Source organism: Paramisgurnus dabryanus, chromosome 4 (genome assembly GCF_030506205.2).
Source record: "Paramisgurnus dabryanus chromosome 4, PD_genome_1.1, whole genome shotgun sequence".
NCBI classification, from domain to species: domain Eukaryota; kingdom Metazoa; phylum Chordata; class Actinopteri; order Cypriniformes; family Cobitidae; genus Paramisgurnus; species Paramisgurnus dabryanus.
The window spans coordinates 18,545,169-18,569,308 of NC_133340.1; the positions used below are offsets into that span (position 1 = coordinate 18,545,169).

At 37.1% G+C, this 24,140-nt stretch overlaps 1 protein-coding gene across 1 annotated transcript in view; it reads left to right on the forward strand.

The window, feature by feature from the left end:
- The window catches only part of LOC135750701 (deoxynucleoside triphosphate triphosphohydrolase SAMHD1-like), a 59,428-nt gene that overhangs the window by 30,663 nt on the left and 4,625 nt on the right, over nt 1–24,140 (forward strand). The window contains exons 10-16 of the mRNA XM_073814573.1: nt 5,986–6,100; nt 16,312–16,403; nt 18,737–18,822; nt 18,927–19,093; nt 22,487–22,564; nt 22,646–22,750; nt 23,413–23,547. Of these exons, the coding sequence (XP_073670674.1) occupies nt 5,986–6,100; nt 16,312–16,403; nt 18,737–18,822; nt 18,927–19,093; nt 22,487–22,564; nt 22,646–22,750; nt 23,413–23,547 (778 nt within the window). The remainder of the gene's footprint in view (nt 1–5,985; nt 6,101–16,311; nt 16,404–18,736; nt 18,823–18,926; nt 19,094–22,486; nt 22,565–22,645; nt 22,751–23,412; nt 23,548–24,140) is intronic.

The following is a 24,140-nucleotide window of genomic DNA, read 5'->3' on the forward strand; positions in this document are numbered from 1 at the left end:
TCACTAGACAGATGAACATTACTTTTGGGTCAGTTTCTGCCAAACCTAAGCCTTTATTTTTTCTTGTTATCCATGTAGCCAATTTTGCTGTCCCTATCAGATAGTTCAGCAAGCATATTTTCCTTCTTGTTGAAAAACTATATTTCAATCCTCCTATAAATATTTTGTCAGAGAAATCTTCAATAAAACCCTGAAACAAAGTTGAAAGCAGATCAAAAAGATTCTCCAATCTATGACATTTTAAAAACAAATGCTCTAAATCTTCTCCCTCACCACAAAACCTGCACTGCCCACCCACAGCTGGATTCAGATGCGCCACATGTCTGTCCGTAGCTATTGCCCTGTGAATAATCCTCCACTGCAGGTCAGCAGTACGCTTCTCTACAGGGAGTTTATACAGGGCCCTCCATCTGTCTCTAACAAGGAAGTTTGGCCCCAACAAACCCATCCATCCTGACGCTTTTTGTCTTTTCAATGACTTGTGATGCATCACCTTGACTGTTGTGAAGTATAAAGCTTTCTTTGAAGCACAGTCCAAATACTCCAATTGAGGAGTCTCAAAGTTCAAGATTGAATCAGCAACTTCACTCTCATTCTCCTCAGACATATACGATGAAATGCCAATCCTTGGAAATTCTTTCTCATCACTCTGGTTTATCAATTCTCCTCTTGCTAGTACGTCTCCATAAGTGTTTTGTATTACTTGTGAAATTTCCTCAATCAGTTTTGATGCAAGTCTCAATGATCTAAAACCAGTAATTTCCTTGATGGCTTCTGCGGATTTCCATCCATCTTTATCCATAAGGTGTCCGATCTTAACGACCCCACTCTTCAGCAGACATGCTCTCACACTTACAGATGATAAAAGTCTTGTCTGGAGCAAACTGTTAAAGAACAAAGGTTCCTCGTGCACCCAGTGGGTAAAACTGCTTCTGTCTCTGTCCACCTTTAAAACATTTCGCCACACCTGAAACATTGTCCGATAAAAATTTGAAATCCCAGACAGATTCAGATCTTCCAGTTTCATTAAAAACAAATGTTTGTCAAGACCAAGGCTGTCTGTCCTTTGTAAAATGGCACATGCTGTATGAGTCCATAATAAGTCTTTTTGGTAAAGAAAACGTTTTGCTGCTTGTAGTCGGAAAGCACTGATACGGCTCTTAACATCCACCAAGCCTTGTCCTCCTTCACAAACTGGCAAATAAATCACGGATGCCCTGACCCAGTGCTCACCACTCCAGAAGAAATTTACCAATTTCTTTTGTATCTCGCATATAACGTCCTCAGGTGGATCCAAAGCTATACACCTGTGCCACAGTATTGAAGCTGCTAGGTTGTTGGCAACCAAAACTCTCCCCCTGTAAGACAATTTTGGTAATAGCCATTCCCATTTAGACAATCGGGCAGACACCCTATCCAGCATACCTTCCCAATTTTTTGTCTGATATTGAGCACTACCTATAAAAACACCTAACACCTTTAAACCTTCCCTTCCCCATTTCAACCCTCCTGGAAGCTTTGGATATCCTTCCTCATCCCACTGACCCAAAATATAACCCTCGCTCTTCTCCCAATTAACTTTAGCAGTGGACGCTTTCTCATAAATCTTAATACTCTCATTTAAACTTCTAATATCATCTTGCCTTGTGATAAACACTGTAATATCGTCTGCATATGCGGATAAAACCATTTTAATACTTTCACCTCCATTTTGAAGTAATACACCTCTTAAATCTTTTTTAAGTCTGAGTAAAAGCGGTTCAATTATTAAACTGTATAACTGCCCTGATAATGGACAGCCCTGTCTTATTCCTCTTCCAATAGGTACTGGAGCACTTAGACCTCCACCAGCCTTCACCAAACTAAATACATTTGAATACAACAATTTTACATATGACATAAAAGTTTCACCAAACCCAAAATGTTTTAACACATTAAAAAGATATTCATGGTCCACCCGATCAAATGCCTTTTCCTGGTCCAATGATAGAATACCAAGGTTACTACTGTTTAAATGGCTAAGATCAACTATGTCCCGCAATACAAAAATGTTATCTATAATGGACCTTTCTGGAACACAATATGTTTGTTCTTTCTCAACCAAAAACTGTAAACATTTTTTCATTCTATTCGCCAAACACTTTGATAGTATTTTATAATCCAGACATAATAAAGATAGTGGTCTCCAGTTCTTCAATAAGCATAGATCCCCTTTTTTTGGTAACAGTGAAAGTACTGCGCGTCGACAACTTAAAGGAAGCAACTTTTCTTTAAAACAACTTAAAAACACCTCATATAAATCTACTCCTATTACATTCCAAAACTTTCTATAAAATTCAACAGACAACCCATCTATTCCTGGAGACTTACCTGAGGACAACTGTTGCATTGCCTCTGTAAGTTCATTAAAAGTAATTTCATTGTCCAACATTTTTTTTTGTTCGTCTGCTAACTTTGGTAAATCCTGAAGCAATTCCTCAATACATTTTGAATCACATGATTCTTTACCATATAATGTTGCATAAAAGTCCACTGCCATTTTTCTTATTTCTACCGGATCGGAAGTTATAGTTCCATTTGCACGTTTCAGATGATACATTTGTTTTTGTTGAATGTTTTTCTTTTCTAAATTAAAAAAATACGAGCTAGGAGCATCCATGTCTTTTATAGAGCAAAACTTTGCTCTTATCAGTGCTCCTTTTGTCCGTTCCTGTAAAAAAGTTCCGAGTTCCAGTCTCTTATTTTTCAAAAGGTCTTTCTGCACAGTTATAGGATTGTCCATTAGTCCTTTTTCTAACTGTACAATGTCTCTTTCCAGTTTTTGCACAGCCTCTTTAATTTGTAATGAAGAACCCTTTGCATAATTCTGACAAAAAACTCTTATTTGAGCTTTACCCACCTCCCACCACAAGGCAAGGTTCTCAAAGGAGCTCTTTTTAGCTTTCCACTCATTCCAAAACATTGTAAATCTTTCACAAAATAAAACATCTTGCAGTATTTTAACATTGAAGTGCCAATAATGTGTGTGTCTTGACAGTTCTTTTAAGCTTAAATCTAAACCAACCATATGATGATCTGAAAAGGCATTAGGTGAATGAAAAACATTCATAACTCTGTTGTTCCAAATCTTTCCCAAATAAAAGCGGTCCAATCTGGCACCACATACCCTATTATCTGTAATTTTAACCCATGTATATTGTTTTTCCCGCATATTTCTTGCTCTCCATACATCTACCAAATCATTTTTATTCATTATTCTGGATAGTACTAAAGAAGATTGGTTATGAGGTTCTTCACCATTTCTGTCTATGGTAAAATCTGTAGTACAGTTCCAATCCCCTCCTACAATTATACACACACCATCATCAATTTTTTTTAAATATTCATTCAGTTTCATAAAAAACGCCACTCTTTCTGACCCAATATTCGGGGCATATACATTAATAAAAACAAACAAAAGACCTCCAACCTCTACCTTTGCTAATAACATCCTCCCTTTCACAATTTCATCAACTTTTAAAATATTAACATTCATGGTTTTTGAAAAACCTATAGCAACCCCAGCGCTATTATTTGACCCATGACTTAAAATGAGCTTTCCATCCCACCACATACCCCATTTTATCTCATTATTTATGTCAGTGTGAGTTTCCTGTAAAAAAGTAACATTAACTTGTTTAATTTTTAAAAATTCTGAAACCATTGCTAATTTCTTACTGTCTCTACCCCCATTAATATTTAAGGAGCCAACCCTCAAACACTCCATGAAAGGAAGAAAATATAAAAGGGATAGAAACAGAAAAAGCAAGCTTAATGAAAGAGACACCCTGTGCAGCTTCATCATTTCTTTACAAAGTGGCAGGATTTACCTTGACGTAATTTCGTGACAAACTTCTTTAAACGAAATCTCTTTTTCTTGCTTAGCTCATCATAGCTTACTGTCCTCTGTAGCAATGTAACTGAAGCAATAAATTTGTCCACATCTGGAAAAAAATCATTAACCTCAACTACTTTACCAAACGTTACATCCAAGAAATCATTTATCTCCTGCAGTGTATACACGTCCCCCATTATTTGGGAACCAATTTCAGAAATATCCGAACAAGCATCATCATCAGCTATCTCACTGTCATTCATTTCAAGGTCCTGCGATGTACTAGGTTGTGATTCAGACTCATTCAAACCAACAGTTTCTTCACTTACTTCTGCTATAACTGTATCCTCATCAGCCACCATTATTTCCTCAGTATTTCGGTTTTGACTCACCATAGCAGTGGGCCTATCGCTAGGCCTACTACTCTCACCCACCTCACTGTCACTAACGCGACGATTTATTTTACTCACAACCTGATGTTGTATTTCCACACCTTCAACACTACTGTCATTATCTTCATCATCATTAGAACGCTGATGCGTATTCTCATTGTTCTGAGCTTTGTGTGGACATGCGACCCTCTTGTGCCCAATGTCTCCACATTCAAAGCACTTCATACTCCCTGTGCTCGCATATATAAAATACGACTTTCCTTCATGCCCTACTCTGAAAGAAACATTCAACTCCGTTTCATTCAGAAACATAAAAACTTGTCTTCTGAATGACAACACGTGCTTCAAAGCCTCATTTTTACAACCCAAGGGTATCATTTTAATTGGACTAGCAAACTTCCCATAACTCGCAAGAGCTCTTTCAATTTCACTATTCTTAATGAAAGGTGGAACATTTGATATTGTAACTCTAGCGGTTGGTGTGACCAGCGGTGAAACAGTAATATAAGCGCCACTTACCATAACACCGGTGCTTATCAGATGATTAACCAAGTTCTCGTCTTTCACAAAAATCACCACCGCCTTATTCATTCGAGAGGCTGAGCAGATATTATCATATCCGATCTGTTGCCCAGCCGCAAGCAACACATCTTCCACAGTTACACCAGGTTCAGCCATACACCTGACTCCATGACGAAGCGAGAGAAACGCCGCATTCCCCTCAGGAAGTGGCGGCATCTCGCCTCCGTCGCGACTTCCAAACACTCAATAAAAGAAACTTTTTGCGCACTTTCCAGTTCAATAAATATCTCTACTTATCATCCCTGCCTCAGAAAGAGAAAAAGGAAAAACGCAATAAAGAAATTAAAGGCCCAGACGCTCTCACCGTGTTCACCCTCACACGCACTCACACACTCCCGAGAGAGAGAGAGAGAGAGAGAGAGAGAGAGAGAGAGAGAGAGAGATTGCAGACGCAGACAGTTAAGGTGGAACTTGTATATTTGGGAGTTATCTAAAAGCAATATTTTTGAACATTTATTCATATATAAAGATTATATATACACATATAATGCCTAAAATGGCCACATTTTAAATAGTTTTACTTTGCGTGGAGGTCCCCTTGACATCAATATTGGATGTTCAGAACACGTCATAAAAAGACGTCATAAAAACTTTCATTCTTGCTCCTCATGGGACGTCGAAATGACGTCTTTTTGAGATGCCTTGCTCAGTGGGTTGAGATACTAATATGTATTTTTGAGGTATAAGCTCTCTTTGGTCCCAGAATGTATTTCTGAGGAAATAAAATGAAATCCTTAGGTGCAAAGCTGTACTTTTTGAAAGGGTACAGCCCCAGTGACAGAAAAGGTACAGTTTCGTACCTTTATTTCTGAGAGTGTATGGAATTTTGAGCTAAAACTTCAGATATGTATTCTGGGGACATCTTAAAAAAGTCTTGTGACATGTTCCCTTTAATAAATCAGATAGCTATCCCATCAGAGAAAACACATGGAGTGACCAGGTTTTTTTTTTACTTTTATTCATAATATCATTGTTTTCTGCATGATTAAAAAACTGCAAATAAATTCTAATTCAACAATGGTGTGAATTTCCTTCCAAGGCTTCAGTACAAGTACAATGACTCATTTCAATTTTATGAGTATTTTGTTTTCTCTATTATCATCCTTATATTAGATTCATTACTCTTGTGTTTTGCAGTGATTGTCATCACCTGGGCATTTCAAAGAGCTTTGACCATAAACGTCTGCTGAAGCTCACACGAGTGTGTGATAAACCTGGAGGAAAGAGGAAGATCATATGCTTCAGAGACAAGGTACGATATTTGATGCATTGGGTGCATTGAACTTCTAATGCATTACTCAATTCATTTTGTTTTACATTTGAACAACTACACAGCAAAATCCTCAGTTTTAAAATTAATAGGGAGTTTAGAGGAAACGTCTGCTTTCTCACCGAGTTTACCAGTATTTTTATACTGATGTGTAAATATCTTACTGGTAAAAAGATGGAACGTTGCTGCGTATGTAAACAGCACATTTTTGTATTTACTGGTAAATTAATGTTGGTAAATTCATGGTAATTTACAGAAATTACTGTGTGAAAAAGGCTAATGATGGTGGTTTGTTGAAATGGTTGTCAATTCTCTCTCTCTCTCTCTCTCTCTCTCTCTCTCTCTCTCTCTCTCAAATTCAAATTCAAATTCAAATTGCTTTATTGACATGACATACTTGAGTACATATTGTCAAAGCATTGCATAAAACAAAACAACATAAAACATAACAAAAACATAACATATATATTTATACAAATGAATACAATATGGATGTGTCACTCAGTCCCTCTGAGTTTGTGGCAGTTATAAATATAAAGTGCCACTAAAGAAGCAGTAGGTCCTTCACCAAGTAAGATTTTTAATTTCTCATTTTCACCAATTGACAAAAACTCAGGAATAATCTCCTGTATTTGATTGTACAGCAAATCTCTTAAAGATTGATATTTATTACATTGGAGAAGGAAATGTTCTTCTGTCTCAACTTCTCCTGATGTGCATTCATTACATAAACGCTCTTCTTTAAGTAACCAGGTTTTTCTATGTCTACCTATTTCTATGGCCAGCTGGTGGTCACTAAGTCTGTATTTAGTTAGTAAACTTCTGTGATTTATGTTTCTTACTGTGACCAGATATTCAGCCAGACAATACTCTCTATTTAGTCTCAGATAGCATTGGAGACGACTTTGACCTTTTGTTTCTTCTTCCCAGTGTTGTATGTATGTCTGTTTCTCTCTAGACATTATTTCTTTTATTTTTCCAGGATTATAAGGTGTTGTGATGTTGAAGGTTTGGTTTGTGAGTTCTGACACCATTAAACAAAGAGGACTTTTCTGAGCACTCAGTTCTTGAGCTTTAAGGGCTTTAAAATGTAATGTGTCTTCAGAACTAGATTTTAAATGAATCCAGAACTTTAAAACTCTTTTCTTAGTGGTTAAATTTAGAGGAAGACGGCCCAGTTCTGCTCGACAAGCATTGTTGGGTGTGTTTCTGTGAACACGAAGGATGTTTCTGCAGAACTCAACATGAAGACCTTCTAATGGATGTTTATCCCAAACCTCCTGACTGAGGTTACTTACAGGACCCCACACCTCACTGCCATATAAAGCTATAGGCAATATTACACTATCAAAGATCTTTGTCCAGATTCTGATTGGGATGGTTATTTTAAATAATCTCATACGTATGGCATGCATTGCTCTGCGGGCTTTCAAAAGTAAAGTTTTAATGGCCAAATTGAAATTTCCCGAGGAAGTTAAGACCAGACCAAGGTAATTATATTGTGAGGTGTGTTGAAGTTTGGTGGTGTTTAAAGTAAATATGTGTTTATGTTCCAGGTTCCTGTGTTTTTTCTGAAATATCATAATCTTAGTTTTTTGTATGTTGACTTCTAGGGTCCAGTCTTGGCAGTATTTGTTTAAGATGTCTAATTTATTTTGAAGACCCTCTGGAGTGTTTGATAGAATTACTAAGTCATCTGCATATAATAAAAATTTGACCTCAGTGTCATATAATTGTAGTCCTGGACTCTCAGATTTGTCTAGTCGATCTGCCAATTCATTAATAAAGATGTTAAATAAGGTTGGACTAAGACAACAGCCCTGTTTTACCCCTCGCTGTTGGGAGAAATATTCTGTTCTTTTCTGTCCAATCTTTACTGCACATTTATTTTGGTTATATATGTTTTTAATTAAGTCATATACTTTACCCCCTATACCACTTTGAATTATTTTATAAAATAATCCTTTATGCCAGATTGAATCAAAGGCCTTTTTAAAATCTACAAAGCATGCAAATATCTTGCCCTCTTTTTTATTGTGTACATGCTGATTTATTAATGTGTGCAGTGTATGAATATGATCAGTGGTTCGGTGTTTAGGAAGGAAGCCAATTTGAGATTTACTGATGACATTGTGTTCTTTTAAGAATGAAGAAACCCTTGAGTTGATTATCGAACAGAATACTTTTCCCAAATTACTGCTAACACAGATTCCTCTGTAGTTATTTGGATCTGTTTTGTCTCCACTTTTAAAGATCGGAGAGATGAGGCCTGTATTCCAGACTTCAGGAAAAACACCCGAACTCAAAATCATGTTAAAAAGTTTCAGGAGTGCATGCCGAAGTTCAGGAGAGCTGGTTTTTAGCATCTCATTCCTTATATTGTCAGGACCACAGGATTTATTGGATTTAAGGGATTTTAGTTTTTCATTTAATTCTTGGAGGGTTATTGGATAATCAAGAGGATTTTGGTTGTTTTTGACACATGACTCAAGAGCATTTAATTTTTCAAGGATGTTTAATTGATAAGGATTATTTAAAGGGGTAGACTGATGGGAATAGAGGCTTTCAAAATAATTTTTCCAAATTTGACCATCTTGTATGGCTGGTTCTTGGGGCTTATGGGTGTCTAGACTATTCCACATGCTCCAGAATTCACTCTGATCAATTGTGTTTTCAATCCTCTGAAGAGTTTTGTTATAATAATCCAGTTTCTTTTGTCTCAGTGTGTTCTTGTATAGTTTCAGTGTTTCTGAGTATTTTAATCGTAATTCTAAGTTTTTTGGATCTTTGTGTTTTTGGTTTGAAATGGATCGTAGCTCTTGTCTCATTGTTTTACAGTCATGGTCAAACCATTTTTCTGAAAGTTTTTGTTTGGCTTTTGACTTTTGTTTATATGATGTTATTTTATTTAAATTAGCTTTTCTTGCTATGCTCTCAAAAATGTAATTAATATGTTTAATTGCAAGATCAATTTCCTTTTGAGTATTTTCATAGGATGAGTTGATAAATGATATAAGTGAATTAACTATTTCATTTGACCTCAATGCTTCAGTGTAAGTTTCAGCAGTTCTATGAGTCCATTTATATGCTTTGTTAAGTTTATATAAATTAGTTGGCTTTTTAGTTCTTTTTCTTATTTGGATGTTTTCACCTTTAATTATAACATTGATCTGGTTGTGATCAGACAGTGGTGATTGAGCTTGGATGTTAAATGAGCTGAAGTGGGAGGGGTTTATATTAGATATTGCATAATCAACAACACTGTTCCCCAGATTTGAACTATAAGTAAATTGTCCACAGGAATCACCTTTGATTCTGCCATTAAGAATATAAAGACCCAAAGTTTGACAGAGATTGGCTATTTCTTTACCATTCCTATTTATAACTGTATCCTGGTTCATTCTTCTGGGTAAAGAGTTGAACAAATCGTGGGGTATTTGAGTGAACAGATGTTTATCTCCTGAATTATCAATGTAGTCAAGTTCTGAACCAGTTCTAGCATTTAAATCCCCACAAAGTAATATTTTCCCCATAGTCTGAAATTGATAAACTTCTTTTTGTAATGTATGAAAAATGTCATCATCATGATATGGAGAGTCTGCTGGAGGAATATAAATACCACAGATAAATAAATGTTCATTCAGTATTCCCAAGCTCTTATCCAATTTTAACCATATGTGGTTTGTGCCCTGCTGTACTGGTGTTATAAAAGAGGTAAGACCAGTTTTTATCCATATAATTAAACCTCCAGAGTCTCTGCCACAATGTATTGTGTTAAGTTTCCATGAAGGAATTATAATCTCAGAGTAACCTGTGGGACATTGAGTGCACACATCCGATCGACACCAAGTTTCTGTTAGTATCAATATATCAACATTTCCAATGTTATCCAAAAAATCTGAGTTTGTGCTTTTCAATCCAAATGTTTTAGAGCACAAACCCTGAATATTCCAAAAGCTAATATTTAACAGTTTTAAATGTGAAGTGATTAAAATACTGCTGTTTATCTGAAGGCAAAAACTAAGAACCTCTAGTACATTAAAATGATCAAAAATAAATAAATAAATAATAATAATATTAATAATAAGATAGTGCACATTCAATGAAACGTATTGATTTTTTGACATATTGAGTGATATGAACTAAATTATGAAATGTGCATTTCTAATTAAACATTTTGTTGCACAGAAGATGTAGCAGATGTTTAATTTCCCCCACATCAGCAGAGTTAAGTTCATGGGCTGATGGTGAGGAGGGCTGCTGTTGTGCTAATACCTGGGCGTAGCTCAGTTTCTGTTGGGTCGGCCCAGGTGGAGGACACCAATTGTAGCTCTGAGTTTGCTGGGTCTCAGGTGGAGGACGGTGGACATAGCTCGATTTCTGCTGAGTCGGCCCAGTTTGAGGATGGTGGACGTGGCTCAGATTGTGTAGGGTTGACTCTGGTGGAGGACACTGGGCATGGGTCAGAGTCTGTTGGGTCGGCTCAGGCTGAGGACGGTGAACGTAGCTCGATTTCTCCTGGATATAACTAGTTTTAGGACTGTGGACATAGCTCAGATGCTGTATGGTCGACTCTGGTGGAGGACACTGGGCGTGGCTCAGAATCTGTTGAGTTGGCGCATATTGAGGATGGTGGATGTAGCTCAGTGTCTGCTGGGTCTGCACAGGTGGAGGATGGTGGGGTCGTGCTTCAGCAAAGGGTTGTCTCCCTTGTTGTCTCCGAGTCCATCGTGAAGGTATGTGTTGTCTGTGGAGGACTTGTGATGGTTTTGACTGAGAAGGTCCTGCTCCTCTATAGCCAGGTGTGGGTGAACGCCCATAGGCAACATCTTTGATTGATTTGGCAAATATCTTGATGCCATCTTGGTTCAAATGAAGACCATCATACAGGTGCCAGAGTCTTATAGAGCTATGATGAACTAGATGTACATTGGGCAGACTGGAGCAGGTGCGATAAATCTCTTCATTGATCTCTTCGATTACAGATGGAGGTAAGTCGTGGCGTGGGAGCAAAGTGGAGATCAGCACACGTGTAGTGGGAAATGTCTGTGAGGCTTTCACTGCCATCTCATACATAGCCTGGGCTGTTCCTTCTTTTAAACTGTGAAGGTCATTTGTACCTGTATGAATGATGATATACTGAGGGTTGCCAAGTTCATCTGTAGAGAGCAGTTCACGAGCACGGTCTGTGTTTCTGCAGCGGAGAGCTAAAACTCGCTGTCTGGGGAAAAGTTTCCTGGGATTCAGGTTTTTACCGTTTGAGTCCATCATCAGAACTACTGAAGCCTGAGCTGTCTCTGGTGATCTTTGGATAGGGGGCTGCATATCGGTGGTCTCATTAACATGGCTGTTTTCTGTGTCTGTTGTTATTGTGTTGTGTGATGTCATTTCCTCGTACAGTTCAACATCTTCTGTGCTGTTGTTAGCATGTTCACTTTCTTTGTCTTTATGTTGTTCTTTCAGCTTTTCATTCAGCTCTTCAATATTTCTCTCAAGATTTCTTTCTCTCTGTGTTATGTCCTCTTTCATTTTTGTAATTTCAGCCCTAAGATTGATGTTGCTGTTTTGCAGATCTTTAATCTCAGCCATAAGATTTTTTAGAGTAAATTCATCTGGGCGGCAAAGAATTAGCTGTTTTAATTCTGACACCTCCATTTCTAAGAGAGTGATTTTCTCAGGGAGACATTGAAGATAAGTGGATGTGTTTGTGACCATCACTACATCAGAAGGAGCAGAAGATATGTTGACAGAAGAACACGGCATTGGTTCATTCTCTTCTTCAGATTCCTCCTCAACATTACTCTGGGTTTCAATCTCAACTCTCTCTTTAATGTGGGGAAATGCATCTTCAAAAGCCTGTAAACTTGCTTCATTTCCTTGAATTAAAATCATTCCACTGTTGTAAAGATTAATGGTTTGGTAATGGGATGAGTGATCAGCTGATTCATAAATGCAGATCTGACTGCCTTTACAGATCCCTTTCTTCTTAGTGTAAGGAAAATAATTATTAATGATGTTTTTCCATATTTGTGATCTGTTTGTGTATAGGATGAGATTGGTCTTTTTCTCTTGAGATGTCAGGTCTGCATAAAGACATTCTGGGTTATCTTGTAGCAGTGTGTGTTTAAACGCTTTTCTTTTCTCCGCTTTGATGTCGGCAGGATAAATGATCTCCATGGTAACCGCTGAATGCGTCCGTTATTGACCGTTATTCTTTATAATGTAAACAATAATAAATAATAAAAAATAAAATGTAAAACTAATTCTTGTTCAGGAAATGACTTATTAATGTATCTTGATAGATGAGATATTTCAGCGCTGTGTTGTTTGATCAGTGAGTTGCGCTGTTTCCGTCTGTCCGTCTGTATTGACGAGCGCCTGCGCTCCGCTGCTGATCTCCGCCAAAGCGATTTAATGACTGAAACGGCTAAAACTTATAATGCCGTCTCTTTTTTCTTTCCTTTTTGCTTGTAGCAGTTTTAAACACAGGTTTTCACAAGTTTTCAAAGTTTTACCTTGAATAACAGCAGTAAATTATATTAATTATTGGGAGCTCATATTCAGTGCGTCTGATCAGAACGTTCTCTCTCTCTCTCTCTCTCTCTCTCTCTCTCTCTCTCTCTCTCTCTCTCTCTCTCTCTCTCTCTCTCTCTCTCTCTCTCTCTCAATAAAAAATCCTTAGTTTTTACAAGTTATACTGGCAGCTGTGGTTACAGAAAGGTTCTGTAAAAAATACAAATTAAAGCAGTAAAAAACAACAACAGGTTGTATGCGTTACAGCGAATTTTTGTAAATTTTACAAATCTTATTTGTATACTGAATTTCATTGATTTATTTACTGTTTAAAAACTCTTATTTTTTAATGGTAAAATGCAGATGTGATTGCCAGAAAATCGCTGTAAAATATATAGAGACAGAGCGCAGTTATGCAAATTTGAAAAACACGCCCACCGGGGGGAAAAAAATCCAACCATCTCCATTGACTTTGTATTGCGAAAGGCCGCCTCCTTGTCATTTCTGGCTTATATAAAAAACAGAATAATGCCTAAACCTGCTGTGTGACAAAATGTACAGCTAACAAGCCAAAAAAAACCAGAAATAAGTTTTTATAAGCTGTTGAGCCGTAAATCCCAGCCTTTAAAGGGGTCATAGCGTGAAAGTGTTATAATTGGGTCCCCAGTGCTTCTATCAACCTAGAAAATGTGATAAAGATCAACCCAGTAATTTTGTTTGTGTAAGCCATTTAATGCAAGCATGTGAAAAATTAGGTTGTTCAGATTTCGCCTGTTTTGTGAGGTAGGTAGCGAGGCAAATTATAATAATACCGCCCCCTTTATCTCCACTATCCAACCACAGCACTGCCATAGTGCAGAGAGAAAGAGAGAAAGAAAAAATACTGACAGGACAATTGAGTTTCAATTACAACAAACCACCATTATTGTGATCAGTGTGTGCACTTCATCTGCTCATTTGCATTTTAAAAGACACACCCAAAAATGGCACACTTTTGCTCAGGCCTACAAATTTGAAATTTAACATACTGTAATGTATTATCTGTGGGGTATGTTGATTTAAAACCTCACTTAAGCACTTTGGGGACACCAAAGATTTATTTTACATCTTAAAAAATCTCATAATATGACCCCTTTAAGGAGAAAAAAGTGGATCGCCAACTAGGTTTACCCCTAGTGGGCGCAGTTCTACTAATAGGAGTACTATGAAAAGTTGCCTGTTTCCACTTTTGTTTCTTTAATTCAGTGGTTCTCAACTCCAGTCCTCGGGACCCACTGCTCTGCATATTGTGCATGTCTCCCTTATTTAACACACCTGATTCAGATCATCAGCTCGTTAGGATAGATTCCATGAACTGAACTGAGTGTGTCAGATATGAGAGACATCAAAAAATGTGCAGAGCAGTGGGTCCCGAGGACTGGAGTTGAGAACCACTGATTTAATTGCTTGTTTCGAGTCATAAAACCCAGCCTTTAAGGATAAAAAATTGGATCACAGACTACGTTTCACTCTAGTGGACTCAGTTCTATTGAAAGGTTACCTGTTTCCACTTTTGTGTCTTTAAACGCTTGTTATTTTGGGGTTGACAGCTTATAAAAACTTAATTCTGAGTTTTTTGGCTTGTTAGCTGTACATCTAGTCACACAGCAGCTTTTAGGCATTATTCTGTTTTTTATATAAGCCAAAAATGACAAGAAGTCAGCCTCTTGCAATACAAAGTCAAAGGAGACATTTGGATTGTTTTCCAGCCGGTGGGCATGGTTTTGGTTTTCAGGTTAAGACGCGCTGCACTCTGTCTCTATGAGCATGTAAACAACTTTTTGAATTTCATTAACTACTATAATTTTTAATTATATCTTACAATATCTTAAAAGGAGACCAGGCACATAGTTTGTATAATACAAACAAATACAAAACAACATCAGGGTAAGTTAGTGTCTACATGAGTCCATTTTACAGAGTTAAAAAGTGACACTTAAATAATAACATGATGAATGAACATTAATGATGAAATAGAGAGCATTCAAACACAAGTACAACTGAACTACAGACAAAATCTTAGATGAACTTTAACCCTTTCCCAAGCCACATCTCAACCGAGATAAGTGTCTGCTTAATCCAGATTAAGTTATGCGGTAGACCACAACACCAACTAAATGTGGATAAATTAAACACGCATGTCTAAATCTGTTCTTAGCTAAGTCAACAATGTATTTGAGCGTTATCTTTTAAGGGGCCATGGCATGAAAATGTTAGCATTGCCACTTTGTAGCTGTGAGCAAAAATAGGTCATTGAAATTTGGCTTTCCTTATGATGTCATGAGGAGCTCTTATTGTAATAATATCACTCCTTAATGTGCACTATCCAACCAAAGCACTGCCATTTAGTGCAGAAAGAAAGAGAGGGAGAAAAAATAATTGTTTCAATTGCAACAGACCACCATCATTGTGATCAGTGTTTGCACTTCATCAGATGATTTGCATTTTAAAGGACACACCCAAAACAACACATTTTTGCTCACACCTACAAACTGGCAATGCTAACATTTTCATGCCATGGGCCCTTTAAATCTCTAACATAACGTTAGCCTAACATTATAAAACATTAACGTTAGCTTCTAGCTGCGTCGTACATCATGTCACTTAGCTTCATTAACGTATCTTTAAATAACCGAGATAACAAATGTTATTTGTAATATCAATGTTGTGCTGAATGATTCGTCTAAATATTGTAGCACCAAACTAACAGAGAGGTAACTTACTCTTGGTAAAGATGGTAAAAAGGCTTGTCCTGGAAATGAATACTGAAGCTTTTTATCACACAATAAAATTATTAATAAAACCCTCCAATGCATAGTTAAGGCCCTTTTGGTAACTTTGAGATGATATAATCTTTCTGTCTCCAAAAACCATCAATTGCCTCCTGTGAAATGTCTTCTACTGTCACAGCTGCCATAGTGCCTGTCACCGAATGTTGATTGTTTGTCCGAGTGAGTGGAGGGGGCGTGGCTTAGCCATATGTCAATTATAGCACTTAAAGGGGACATATTATGATATTTTTTTTAAGATGTAAACTAAGTCTTAATCTAGGTCTGAGCAAAAGTGTGCCGTTTTGGGTGTGTCATTTAAAATGCAAATGAGCGGCTGAAGTGCAAACACTGATCACAATGATGGTGGTTTGTTGTAATTGAAACTCAATTGTGCTGTCAAGTCCTTCTTTTCTCTCTGTTTCTCTCTGAACTAAATGGCTGTGCTGTGGTTGGATAGTGCAGATAAAGGGGGCAGTATTACCTTATTCTGACATCACAATAGGAGCCAAATTACAATGGCCTATTTTTTCACATGCTTGGAAAGAATGGTTTACCAAAACTTAGTTACTTTGTTGATCTTTTTCAGATTTTCTAGGTTGATAGAAGCACTGGGGACACAATTTTAGCAGTTAAACATGGAAAAAGTCAGATTTTCATAATATGTCCCCTTTAAACATTGAAAAAGTCAGATTTTCACGCTATAACATTCAGTTATTTCTTGAATGTTCTGAATTTAAAAATATTGCAGCAGAAAACAATTCACTTATTAGGTTTAGATGTTGATGTTTTGTTTCATTTAAAGTGACCAAAATGGTGATTGGTATTCGTTTTAGTTGCACTATAAAACCAGTCAATTGTTATTTCTTACAGGAGAGAGACAATATTTATGACATGTTTTGCACCCGATACAATCTGCATCGTCAGGCCTACCAGCACAAGACGGTCAATATCATTGAGATAATGTGAGTTGTCTAATTTTAACACACATAATAACATTAATTATTTATATTAATTTTTGCTTTTCAGCAAAATTATAATGATCATAGTCTATCACTGCATTCATTGGTCAAATGAGTTTATACAATAATGACTTTGGCCCTACCAAGCCCACATGTATGGGCAACACAATGTAGGCACCATACTTGTCCGCAAGATCCATGCTGGCCCCATCTAACTTAGCCCACATGAACCTTATACAAAAGCCAATGTGGACTAAGCCAAAGCCAAATATGGGTGGGTGTGGTTGGGTTGAAGAAGTGATGAAGTTAATTAGATAATGAAGAGATGAATGAAATGATGATTGACCATTAATGATAAATACCTGCTGTTAATAAACAGAATAACTAAAGAAAGATGAACAAGAAGAGAATAAAGAGAAAAGACCAGAAAAAACACAACAACTAAAAACACTCTATAAATATTTCTTGGGATAGCCAATGTGTACAGCAAAATCCCCAGTGTTAAATTAATGCTGCTCAGTGTTCCACACAAATTAAATTAAGAGTTAATCTGTAACTTTATCCTCTCTCACACAATCTCTGTTTGAAACCTAAAATTGCATTTTACATCTAACTTGTAGAGTTATTTATAAACTTAGGTTTAGATGTTGGATTTAAAGTCACCATTATTGTGATCAGTGTTTGAATTTCATCAGCTCATTTGCATTTTAAAGGACACACCCAAAACGACAAATTTTTGCTCACACCTACAAAGTGGCAATGCTAACATGTTCATGCCATGGGTCCTTTAACCCTAATAAGTCCCTTGGGGTCAATCTTACCCCCAAGCCACTTTTATTTAGTTAAAAAACATGGTTCCCTTCATCTTCATCTCAGTGGAATAAGATTTTGTCGTTCTAATAAGGTGTAAAAAAATTCACCAACAAAGTGGCAATGCTAACATGTTCATACCATGGGCCCTTTAAAGGTGGAAAAGAGGATGTTTGTTTAATAAATTTTTTCAATATTACTTAAAACTGTCTTTATTAAATGATAAAAGACTATTTATTAGGAGCACTGAAAGTAATAAATTTAATATATGTCATCTGTCTATAAGGTAGGGCCTTAAAAACATCAGCCACTCGTTGACGTAATCATCGCATGAGCGATTGGCCCTCTGGCTTGTCAATCACTGCCATTACGTTCCTTGTGAGGGACGTGCACGCTCCAGTAACTTTACACGAGTGACGGATGCGCATAGCGCATGAAACTCCGTCTTAAGTTTTGCTTTGTTTTCATTGTCGATCCTGCTTTCCTCCTTGAATTTGCACCACGGAAGAGAAGAAACCCGAAGGAGGACGTAAAAGAAAGACTTTTTTAAGTCGCTGAGAAGAGGAGAAAATTGTCAGAAGAACATAACTTAATGTAACCAGAGTCGTTATTGGAGAAACATTTCAACACTGGAGAGCAATGAAGAGGTGTCAAGACAGACGCGCAGTTCGCTAAAATTCTTCCCGACAGGTAACAGTGATTATTCTTCCTTTGGGGAATAATTATTGTTGTACTGTTATTCAGGTATATTGAGGTAGTTCTTGTACTGTAGTTGTAAGGCAGTGACCAGTCTGCTAAATGCTAGTTGAAATGGGAGTAGCGTTGAATGATCTAACTTTACGTCTTATGTGTTTATTATCATATAATTTCACATAATGAATCCACTGACGCGAGTCGCGCGACACAGCACATGCCAGTGGTAAACAAACACTCGTGTTCAAATACCCGTGCACGAGTTTTGGAAGGCGTTCCCTGGAAATGAGCTGTGAAGGAGGGATGCTGTTCTTACGCATGCGCTCATTTAAAAAACTCAGTAACGGTCTTTGGATTCTCAGTCGGCGGAAACATCCTCTTTTGCGCCTTTAACTCTGGTGATTTTGCTGTCTACATTGGCTCCACCGAGAAGTTTTTCTTTAATTTTTTGTAGTTGATGTGGTTCTGCTGGTCTTTTCTCTTTTTTTTCTCTTCTTGTTTATCTTTCTTTAGTGATTTGTTTATGAACGGCAGGTGTTATCTAATTAACTTCATCACTTTTTCAACCCATCCACACCCAAACTTGGCTTTGGTTTAGTCCACATTGGCTTTAGTTTCTACAGAAGGGTTATGTGGGCTAAGTCAGATGGGGCCAGCATGGAACTTGTAGACAAATCAACTTGGGGCCCATATTGCAAGCCCATATGGGGCCTACATTGGCCCAACCACGCAATGTTGGCTGGGACTGTATCACAGTATTAGAATAACGTGATGTCAATGTGATCATCACGTGAGCTCACGTGTTTACTGGGATGAGTTTCTTTTTATATTAGGATTAACGATGCCCTGTTAGAAGCTGATGCCTACTTTAAGATTTCCAATGCCATAGAGTCACTGGATAAATACACAGGACTGACAGGTCAGCTGAAAGCATTAATGTGGCACTAAATAAAGTAAAGGATTGGGGGATATCTTATTATGATACATCTTCTGTTGTATTTTAAAATTATCCTGTACTAACAGACCATATTTTGGAGAAGATCTTGGATACTGACTTGGATCAAACACTACCAGAGGATACCAAAAAGAAGCTGGAGGAAGCCAGAAAAATATTGGAGAATATCGCCAAGAGACGTCTGCCAAAGTTTATAAAAGAGGCCACACTACCAGACAGCAAGGGCATCACACTGGTAGGAGAACTGTGTACAAGTGAAACTGTGGAAAGTGAATTAAATTGTTTATAATGTAAAAGATGCTTTACAATTAAAATAGTAGTGATAATAACTCTATTGAAATACATGTTTACATTTAAATGTATTTTGCAGTTGATGTCTTACAGCTAACAAGCTTACAGCAAAATAACTATTATGAACTTGCATATAATCCAAGTGGGGTGCCAGATAGCAAACAACCATTGAAAATGTTAAAAACTGACAAATTGTCAATCACACAAACATCAAGAATCAGAGTATGAATCACAATGATGGTGACAATAAAATTAAACACTTCATGCTGCAATGCATGCTGCTGGGTATCAACAAATTACAAATCTCATCCAGGACTCCCATCATGCACTGCAGCATGGATAAATAATTAACTTTCTACTATTTTCTTTGTCACCATGGTTGAGATTCATACTCTAATTCTTGATGTTTGTGTGTCTACATAACAAACCGGTTAATTTTGAGTGTCAGTTTTTCAAAATTCTTCAGAATAACAAACTGCTATGAGAGAGCAGGATCTCATACTGTAGTATCACTTTATTGTCAGAAAAAGATGCTTCTGATAAGTGTTCAAACATTAAAGGGGACATATTATGAGATTTTTTTAAAGATGAAAACTAAGTCTAAAATAGGTCTGAGCAAAAGTGTGCCGTTTTGGGTGTGTCATTTAAAATGCAAATGAGCGGATGAAGTGCAACCACTGATCACAATGATGGTGGTTTGTTGCAATTGAAACTCAATTGTGCTGTGAAATATTTTATCTCTCTCTTTCTCTCCATACTAAATGGTTGTGCTGTGGTTGGATAGTGCAGATAAAGAGGGCGGTATTACCTTATTCTGACATCACAATAAGGGCCAAATTAAAATGACCTATTTTTCACATGCTTGCAGAAAATGGTTTTCCAAAACTAAGTTATTGGGTTGATCTTTTTAACATTTTCTAGGTTGATAGAAGCACTGGGGACACAATTATAGCACTTAAACATGGAAAAAGTCAAATTTTCATAATATGTCCCCTTTAAGTTAATACATATGTTTTCTAGTTGATGATGTTTAGATTTTATTAACAGTGCTAACCACCATCAAAGAATTGCTCTATTGTCTCTTCCCTGCTGTAAACAACATGTCTTTACAACACAAAGTTAAAGCAGTCAAAAAACTAAATAAGGGAAGAGTCAAGAGTCAAGTCCAACTAAAACAAACACTGATCACAATACGGATGACTTTAAATTAAACAAAATCTAAACCTAAAGTATGAAAATGACTCTACAAGTAAGATGTAAAATGCAATTTTAGGTTTCAGACAGAGATGGTGAGAGAGAGGATAACAGAGCTTTTAATTCTGCTTCAGTATTACTTTTTAACACTCTGTAAGATTGGGACAATATATACATCCAGCAGTGTTTATTTAACTCTGGGGATTTCGCTTCATAAGAGCTTCCTGGGGGCTAAGTGAGGGCTGCCCATGCAAGGGCCATCGTAGGCTTGTTTGTAGGGACTGTTCTGGCCCAGGTCTGGGCCAGTTACAGTATTGTTCAAAATAATAGCAGTACAATGTGACTAACCAGAATAATCAAGGTTTTTAGTATATTTTTTATTGCTACGTGGCAAACAAGCTACCAGTAGGTTCAGTAGATTCTCAGAAAACAAACAAGACCCAGCATTCATGATATGCACGCTCTTAAGGCTGTGCAATTGGGCAATTAGTTGAAAGGGGTGTGTTCAAAAAAATAGCAGTGTCTACCTTTGACTGTACAAACTCAAAACTATTTTGTACAAACATTTTTTTTTCTGGGATTTAGCAATCCTGTGAATCACTAAACTAATATTTAGTTGTATGACCACAGTTTTTTAAAACTGCTTGACATCTGTGTGGCATGGAGTCAACCAACTTGTGGCACCTCTCAGCTGTTATTCCACTCCATGATTCATTCACATTTCTTGGTTTTGCTTCAGAAAAACAGCATTTTTGATATCACCCCACAAGTTCTCAATTGGATTAAGGTCTGGAGATTGGGCTGGCCACTCCATAACATTAATTTTGTTGGTTTGGAGCCAAGACTTTGCCCGTTTACTAGTGTGTTTTGGGTCATTGTCTTGTTGAAACAACCATTTCAAGGGCATGTCCTCTTCAGCATAGGGCAACATGACCTCTTCAAGTATTTTAACATATGCAAACTGATCCATGATCCCTGGTATGCGATAAATAGGCCCAACACCATAGTAGGAGAAACATGCCCATATCATGCTCCATGCTTCACTGTCTTCACTGTGTACTGTGGCTTGAATTCAGAGTTTGGGGGTTGTCTCACAAACTGCCTGTGGCCCTTGGACCCAAAAAGAAAAATTTTACTCTCATCAGTCCACAAAATGTTCCTCCATTTCTCTTTAGGCCAGTTGATGTGTTCTTTGGCAAATTGTAACCTCTTCTGCACATGCCTTTTTTTTAACAGAGGGACTTTGCGGGGGATTCTTGAAAATAGATTAGCTTCACACAGACGTCTTGTAACTGTCACAGTACTTACAGGTAACTCCAGACTGTCTTTGATCATCCTGGAGGTGATCATTGGCTGAGCCTTTGCCATTCTGGTTATTCTTCTATCCATTTTGATGGTTGTCTTCCGTTTTCTTCCACGTCTCTCTGGTTTTGCTCTCCATTTTAAGGCATTGGAGATCATTTTAGCTGAACAGCCTTTAATTTTTTGCACCTCTTTATAGGTTTTCCCCTCTCCAATCAACTTTTTAATCAAAGTATGCTGTTCTTCTGAACAATGTCTTGAACGACCCATTTTCCTCAGCTTTCAAATGCATGTTCAACAAGTGTTGGCTTCATCCTTAAATAGGGGCCACCTGATTCACACCTGTTTCTTCACAAAATTGATGACCTCAGTGATTGAATGCCACACTGCTATTTTTTTGAACACACCCCTTTCAACTAATTCAACTACTTGCCCAATTGCACAGCCTTAAGAGCGTGCATATCATGAATGCTGGGTCTCATTTGTTTTCTGAGAATCTACTGAACCTACTGGTAACTTGTTTGCCACGTAGCAATAAAAAAATATACTAAAAACCTTGATTATTCTGGTTAGTCACATTGTACTGCTATTAGTTTGAACAATACTGTATATGCTATTGTCTGTAATCCAGAACTGGGCCATTGTAGGGCTGTCATTCTTCGTTGTATGTGGGCCGAGGAAAACTGGTTGTGTGGGCTGGAGCTGGGCCGGAACAACATTGCTCTGTGGGCATTTGGTCTATATGACCTTCAGCAAAAAACATGTTCAGTAAATTATATTTTTTACTTTATTAGCTTTTGAATTCAAATCAAACTAACCCTGATCTTTTCAAACTTTACAGGAAGTACTACAGAATGGTTGGAGCAAGGCAGCGAAAGAATTGAACCCAAACATGAAACCAGAAGATTTTGTGGTTGATGTATGTTGCTGTATGTTCAGGTTATATTTTAAATGTACCTCTCTGTTGGAGTTATTTACTTGGAAATGTCCTCTCATCTAGATGGTTAAAATGGATCACGGCATGAAAGGAAAAGACCTCACTGAAAATGTCTACTTCTACAATAAAAGAGAACCCACAAAAGCCTTCAAGATTACTAAGCATGAGGTACATGTGCTCTATTAAACTGAACAAAACAAATGTTAAACAGTACACGTTATGAGTTCTCATATAAGAAAGACATATTAAACCAGGGGTTTTCAATTCTAGTCCTCGCCCCACCCCTAGGAAGTAAGCAAGTAAAGTTTATTAATATACTGTTACACATTTGTCTCAGCAGAACTGACCAAAGTGCTGAACAAAATCAAAAGATAAAACAGGCAGGCCAAACAATAAAACAGTAAAAACACCCACATAAATAAAACCAAATTAACACAGCAAAATCCCCAGAGGTACATGAACTCTGCAGAACAGTAGATCTCCAGAAGTAGGGTTGGGCACCCTTGATCAAAATAGTACCCCATACCATTGAATATATACTGTGTAGAGTGTGCAAATAGCTTGTATAACTTAATTACTACATTTGTCAAAATGTGCAGTAAATACACAAAATATGATATCTTGGCCTGTATTAAACAATGCAATGTCATTGACTTGGCCTCCATGTCAGTATAAAAAAAATTGGATGATAAATCTAACTATTGAATTGAAAAGTACAGATTTAAACAGGGACCATAGTGAGGTCATGTAGCATGCCAAAATGTTATTAAATTTTGGCATTTTTGGTAAAGCTGCATAACTTTTCTAACTGACATCCTTTGTACAAACAGATGACCAGTATCCTCCCGGAGAGGTTTTATGAAAGACTTGTTCGAGTGTACTATCGAGGCTCAGATGAGAATGTTCGCAAGAAGGCTCTGGAGTGCTTCAATCGGTGGTTTGACAACAATTTTGGACTGCCTGAGGTATTGCCTTGTTTATGGAATACTGATTATAATATACACAGATCCTCTCTGCCAACTATATTTCTTATTTATGATAATTGAAATTTTATTTCTTCTGAGAATTGTCAATCCTCTCTTCTTTGAATTACATAAAGAAAAATATATCCCTGCAAATTGTAAGGTGATAATGCAGACATAAATTGCATTTCTGTCAAAAATACAAACTTTCTTTATGACCTTTTGCTCTTCTCTGTCAAAACCAGCTAAACTTTAAATAAGAGAGATTATTATTTCTTAATTCAGATAATCTTTTTATGAGAAAAAGGGTAAAATATATGAATGTAAGAACATGTTTTCAGAGTTGGAAAAACACCTGAAACGCTGTCATTCAATTCATGTGACCACACAGCAAAATCCCCAGTTACACCAACTCTACTGGGTGTACATATTGTCCCAAACTTAAAGAGAGTTAAAAAGTAACACTGAAACAGAGTTAAAAGCTACAATCTTTCTCTTAAAATAAATCTTTGGTGTCCCCAGAGCACATATGTGAAGTTTTAGCTCAAAATACCATATAGATAATTTATTATAGCATGTTAAAGGGCCCATGGCAT